We start from the raw sequence: 6,221 nt of genomic DNA, 5'->3' as shown, positions 1-6,221 counted from the left end.
CGGGAACCCGCTCGGACGCTCACACTCGAGTGTGCGTGTGCCGTGGTGGTGGTGCGGGCACCACAGCGCACCAGGCGTGCGTGCGATGTGCGTGTCTCGTGTGACGGGAGAGAAATCGCCCTCCGCACCCGCGCGGCCCTGCACGCCGTGGGCGTGACCAGCGGTCCCGGGGTCTCATTCAACCCAACCCCCGGCTGCGGGTGGAGGAAACAGCCATCTGGGATCGAGTGTCCCCGCTGCTTTAGAGGCGGGTCCGGGTGGCCAGGGTGGGTCTTCTGTTCCCGGAAACCTTCAGGAAGACTTTCCTCTCCTCCCCCCCGGACTGGAAGCGCTCCTTGGTGTCAAAATTCCTCACCGGGAGCCAGCCACGTCCGCTCCCACGGGCAGGTGCTCTCGGGAGCTGCTTAGAAACCGCCTTTGGGATGGAGGTTGCTACCAACAGGAACGGGGCGCTGAGACTTCCTGCAAACCTTCCTGGCAATCACCAGTTACATGACCTTAAGCAACTGCATTCATGTGTAAAAGAAGAGTACCTACCGCACAAGATAATTTAGGAACACTTCTTTGCCGGGTGCCACTCACCTGAACAATTTGTGGCTATTATTATGCACCAGACTATGCCAGGTGCCAGTAACGTGCAGAAATTACGAAGACTGGCAAGAAAAGGGCCTATTGATTCCTGTCAAAAATAGGCCATCTTATTTGTCTGAAACAACAGTACCGGGAAGCATCCAGAGTAACAGATGTGGGGAACTCCAGCAGGCCAGCCAGGGAGGCATTGCAGGACAAAATCAAATCAGAACTTTTCCCCAGTAACTGGCACCCAACAAGTCGGACCTGACCCACAGACGGCGGAACCCCTAGAGAACTTGCCCCTCTTGCTGGGTGCGCCTGGCCTTCTCTGGGGAAGAACTGGAGGCAGGGACAGAGGGGCTCAAATCGGGGCACTTGGCCTGCTACCAAGTCCTCCTCCCCACACAGCATTCCCCTCCTCCTCCCAACACCACAGCTCCAGGGAGAAAGGACCACGTCTCAGCCACCAGTTCTAAAACCAAATCTTTATTCTCTAATTTGAAAAGGAGGGTGGTAGTTCTGTTTAGTTCCAGAGAACAGAACAAGGCCCAACAGGTAGAAATTATAGGAAAGCAGATTTCATTCATTATAAGGAATAACTTCTAACAATTAGAATTACCCTACAATAGAACCAGGGCCTCAGCAGGTGGGGACTCCCTGTTACCTAAGTGTTCAAGCAGAGGCTACGCATCCAGACACTAGAAATGTGGAAAAGGGAACTCACCCCTATCGCCCTCCGATATCAGCCAGGCAATCCTACTACGACATGTGGGATTCTGGAAGGTGTGAAAGATGATTGGGGTGTTTAGACAAAACCCTGGACACAGGACTGCTGACAGCCAGGGGGTGCTCTAAGCATGGGGAGGCTGGTGGATAAAGAGTCAGATGGGCCCCCCTGCCGGTGTGGCTCAAAGGGTAGAGCGTCGGCCTGCGGACTGAAGGGTCCCGGGTTGATTCCCGGTTCGGGGCACATGCCCGGGTTGCGGGCTCGATCCCCAGTAGGGGGCATGCAGGAAGCAGCTGATCCATGACTCTCTCTCATCATGGATGTTTCTCTCTCTCTCCCTCCTCCTTCTTCTCTGAAATCAATAAAAATAAAATAATAATAAAAAAAAAGAGTCAGATGGGCCTGGCTGGTGTGGCTCAGTGATTGAGTGTTGACCTATGAACCAGGAGGTCATGGTTAGGTTCCAGGTCAGGGCACATGCCCAGGTTGCAGGCTCGATCCCCAGAAGGGGGTGTGCAGGAAGCAGCCAATCAATGATTCTCTCTTATCACTGATGCTTCTCTCTCTCCCTCTCCAATCCTCTTTGAAATCAATAAAAATATATATATGTTTTTTAAAATCAAATGGGGTGACCTGTGCAGAAACCAGCACTGACCTCTAGGAAGGAAGGGGAAGCCAAGACTAACAGTAGATGGGTCTCTCCAAGACTGGGTGCCAATGCAGGGGCAGGTGGGGGGACTGGGGTGGGATAGGTCTGAGCAGCTTGGCTTCACCTCCCAGGGCTGCCTAACAAGGCCAGCAGGTTCCCCCAGCTGTATCCAGCTGGTCCGCTTTGCTTCCCAAGCGCTCTTTACTACGGACTGTACCACACCTACTTCCAAAAACAAGCTGAAGGAGCTCAAAATAAAAGGCAGGGACATTAAGGCGTTAACACCAGAGAAGGGTCATCCTGTCCACCGGCAGCCCCTCCAGCGGAGGACGGACTCTAAGGGGTGGGTACAGGTGCTATTGCTACTTTTCCAGGGCACAGGACAGTGAGGAGGGAACCTCAGCCAACCCCAGCTGGAGGCCGGGTCCCTGTGCTCTGCAGTGGGTTCCCTGGCCTAAGGTGTGGAGGCTGACCTCCCTCTCTAACAGGGCCTGCCCCTCCAGCCCTCGCTACACAACAGCAGCACAGGCCCCCGCTCTTTACTACGGACTGTACCACACCTACTTCCAAAAACAAGCTGAAGGAGCTCAAAATAAAAGGCAGGGACATTAAGGCGTTAACACCAGAGAAGGGTCATCCTGTCCACCGGCAGCCCCTCCAGCGGAGGACGGACTCTAAGGGGTGGGTACAGGTGCTATTGCTACTTTTCCAGGGCACAGGACAGTGAGGAGGGAACCTCAGCCAACCCCAGCTGGAGGCCGGGTCCCTGTGCTCTGCAGTGGGTTCCCTGGCCTAAGGTGTGGAGGCTGACCTCCCTCTCTAACAGGGCCTGCCCCTCCAGCCCTCGCTACACAACAGCAGCACAGGCCCCGCCGCCCCACTGCCTCGCTTCCTCCCGAACGATGCCCCTGCCCTCAGATATCATGCTTCTTCTGATGGGCCAGGAGCTTCCCCTCATCGTCAAAGGTCTGACCACAGATGGCACAGCAGAAGGCGCCGTCCCGGATGTGGCTCTTGCGGTGGGTGATGAGATTGGACTTCTGGCTGAAGCTCCTATCGCAGTCGGGGCAGGCGTAGGGGCGCTCGCCAGTGTGGATGCGCCGGTGGGACACCAGGTTGGACTTCTGGCTGAAGGCTTTACCGCAGTCGGGGCAGACGTAGGGCTTCTCGCCGGTGTGGATGCGCCGGTGGGCCGCCAGGTAGGGCTTGTGGCGGAAGGCCTTGCCACAGTCTGGGCAGACGAAGGGCCGCTCGGGCGCGTGGTCACGCCGGTGGGCTGCCAGGTGGCTCCCCTGGGAGAAGCGACGCCCGCACTCCTCGCAGGCGAAGGGCCGCTCCCCGGAGTGGACCCGAGAGTGGGCCACCAAGTGGGTCTTCTTGCCGAAGTTCTTCCCGCACTCGGTGCAGATGAAGGGCCGCTCCCCCGTGTGCTGCCGCTGGTGGGCCCGCAGGAAGCGCTCCAGCCGGAAGCTCCTGCCACAGTCCTCGCAGCTGTAGAGAGATGGGGGGGCTTCTGCCTGGTCCCGGGGGCCCCTCTCCGGGGGCCTCCAGCAGAGGCTCGGGGGTAGGCTCCTGGGCAGGTCTCGGTGGAGCCTGGGCGGTGGGCTGTGCTGAGGATTGCAGGGGACCGGCTGGAAGCTGGGGGCTCCCTGCGCTGGCGGCGCTCTGGGTGGACCCCTCGGACCGCCTGTGGATCTTGCTGTGGGACAGAAGGTTGGGCTTGTGGCGGAAGCGGCGCCCGCACTCGGTGCACGGGTAGGGCTTCTCGCCAGTGTGGATGCGCCGGTGTGAGGTCAGGTAGGGCTTGTTGGTGAAGCGCTTCCCGCACTCCGGGCACTGGTGGGGCCGCTCGCCAGTATGCACGCGGCGGTGGGCAATCAGGTTGGGTTTGTGCCGGAAGCGCTTGCCACAGCAGGCACACTGAAAGGGACGGTCAACGGAGGTTGGGTTTGTGCCTGAAGCGCTTGCCACAGCAGGCACACGGAAAGGGACGGTCAACGGCATCTCCACGGGCCGGGGGGCAGTCACTGCCGGGCGGCCCCTGGGCCGAGGCCCAAGAGCCTTGGCTGCTGCCTCCTCCAGGGCCTCGGCTACATGAACCCGTTTGTGAGCAACTAGCTGGTCCCATTGGGCAAAGCTCCTGCCGCAACTGCCACATGTGAATGGCCGGGCCTCAGGCGTAGGGAGATGGCACCTCCGCAGATGCACTCGAAGCTGCTTTCGTCGCCAGAAGCGTCTCTCACACTCAGGGCAGGCGAGGGGCCGCTTGGCAGCCGAGTGGACCCGCAGATGCAGACCAGGGCCACCCAGCCTCAGCAGCTCTGCTTGCAGAGGTGGCAGGAGAAGCCCAGGTCTGGAGTGGCAGCCGCGTGGACCTGGCAGTGCAGTGCCAAGAAGGGGGCGTGTCGGCAGCGATGGCCGCATTCCGGGCAGGCCAGGGGCAGCCGGGCCTGGCAGTGTCGGGCATGAAGCCACAGGGCCACCCAGCCGGAAAAGTGCCGGCGACAGTGGGTACAGCGATGGACCCGACCTGGAGCTTGGCTGCCTGGCTGGGCCACCGAGGTACCTCGTAACCTCAGCCGGTGGGGCTCCTTCTCCAGGGTCTGGGACGACTCCTGGGAGGGCCCAGAAAGGAGCTGGGGCTGGGCCGAGCCCATGGCCAGGGGGGCCCTGCAGCGTCGTTCCAGCATCGGTTCTTCCTCTGCTGTGGGTGGAAAAGCACAGTCACACCAGAGGGCCACTCGCCCTGCCCCCATGCCTCCCCGGCCACCCCAGCCCGAGGGAGCTCTCCCCGCTGGGTCCCTACAGCCCTTGAATCTAGGCTGCTCTTCTATATTAGTTCAACCTTGGGCTTCCAGACACATTTCAAGTATATTTGTCATGAGTCTTATTGACCCTGACACTTCTTGGAATCCCCCTCCTGGCCGCCATGTGCCTGGCATGGAGTAAACACTCCATATTGGCTGCACAAGCATTTCTGCCTCTCCGGAAAGCGTATCGCCTCTCTCTGCGGTGCTTCGTGCTTTTTCCAAGTGCGGCCCTGCTGCCCTCTCCTGTCCCTACTACTTCCTGTTGCCACAACAGCTTCACAGCAACTCTGTGAGGCTGGATGAGCAAACATGAAGCTCTCTGTTTGATAGATGTAGCAACCATGAGGCATAAAAGGTGATAAGACTGGCCTGCGAGGACACAGTCAACCAACAACAGAACCAGGATTAGGTCTAAACTCCCAGGCCAGTGTTCTTCCCTCTGAAAACCTGGGTTTGCAATGCTCTCATAGAAACTGCTGTAGCCTTTCATTCCTATTATCTTCTCCCTGATGTTAATCACAGCAGAGGAAGGCTTTTTCCGCCTCCCTAACTCCGTCTCTCAGGGTAGAAGCCAGGAGAGGGGGTGGGAACAGCCCTGCTGGGAACAGGAGGGGAGCTGGATGCTACTCTCAGCAAGAGGCCAGGCCACCGCCTGTCCAGACGGTGCCCACGTTCTGCCCACCTGCCCCCCTCCACCCACACAGGCATGATTAGGACATTGCGGGAAGGAACACTCACAACCTGCTCCCCCGGGGGCCTAGGGCCCTGGCGCGGCCTCCCTCGGATGGAAGGGATTATTGGGGCAAGAGCAGGGGAGGAAAGAAGAGATTATGTCTGGTCCTGCCCCAATCCCGGCAAGGGCTGCCCCATTTTCAGTAACTCCAAATTGCCAGGGAGCCCAGATTCCTGCAGGACAGCCTCCTAAGCCCACTAAAGGGTGGATGGGGGTTAGACTCCTCAGGGACCCTCACTTCCCCGTTCAAAAGCTCCAGACACATCCTCCTAAACTCCCTAGAGTCTGCACTCCTCTGAGGATCACAGACATGACTCATTCCCAGCGGCCAGACTGAGAGCAGGGCAGGCTCCAGGATCTGAGAATGGGATCCTTCCCCCACAGGCACCCTTCCTTCCAGGGACGGGGGGGCCTGCGCCCGGGGGCTGTGGAATGGATTGGGAACCCAGTGAAGAAGGCCGGACTCTACCCTGGAGGCTGTGGAGCTGGAGATGAGGTTTTTTCCAGCTCCTGCTGGGGAGGCTCCTGCGGCTGTAGCGCCGGCTTCGGCCCACACTCCGGTGGCCCCCAGACGTCAGAGAAAACTGCAGGAGTAATGACACCCCTACCCCCATGGCAGAGCTCAGGCCTCGGGCTGCAGAGAGGCCGGCCTCACCTGTGGGGAGGGGAGAGAAAGCAAGCGTGAGGCTCCGCGCTCCGCCAGGGCGGGCGGGCAGGCGGGCAGTCATC

The 6,221-nt window shown here is 59.6% G+C and overlaps 1 protein-coding gene across 1 annotated transcript; it reads right to left on the bottom strand.

The window, feature by feature from the left end:
* Positions 1-2,487: 2,487 nt before the first annotated feature.
* REPIN1 (replication initiator 1) lies at positions 2,488-6,204 on the bottom strand. Its single transcript, XM_014541111.1, is given in 4 exon segments — positions 2,488-3,508; positions 3,510-4,246; positions 4,249-4,653; positions 5,962-6,204. Coding segments are annotated over 4 exon segments (1,932 nt in total). The 5' UTR covers positions 6,107-6,204; the 3' UTR covers positions 2,488-2,863.
* Positions 6,205-6,221: the final 17 nt, after the last annotated feature.

Source organism: Myotis brandtii, unplaced genomic scaffold, assembly GCF_000412655.1.
Source record: "Myotis brandtii unplaced genomic scaffold, ASM41265v1 scaffold260, whole genome shotgun sequence".
Lineage (NCBI taxonomy): Eukaryota > Metazoa > Chordata > Mammalia > Chiroptera > Vespertilionidae > Myotis > Myotis brandtii.
Note: the sequence above shows the minus strand (reverse complement) of the source record. Positions and strands in the feature narration are given on the sequence as shown.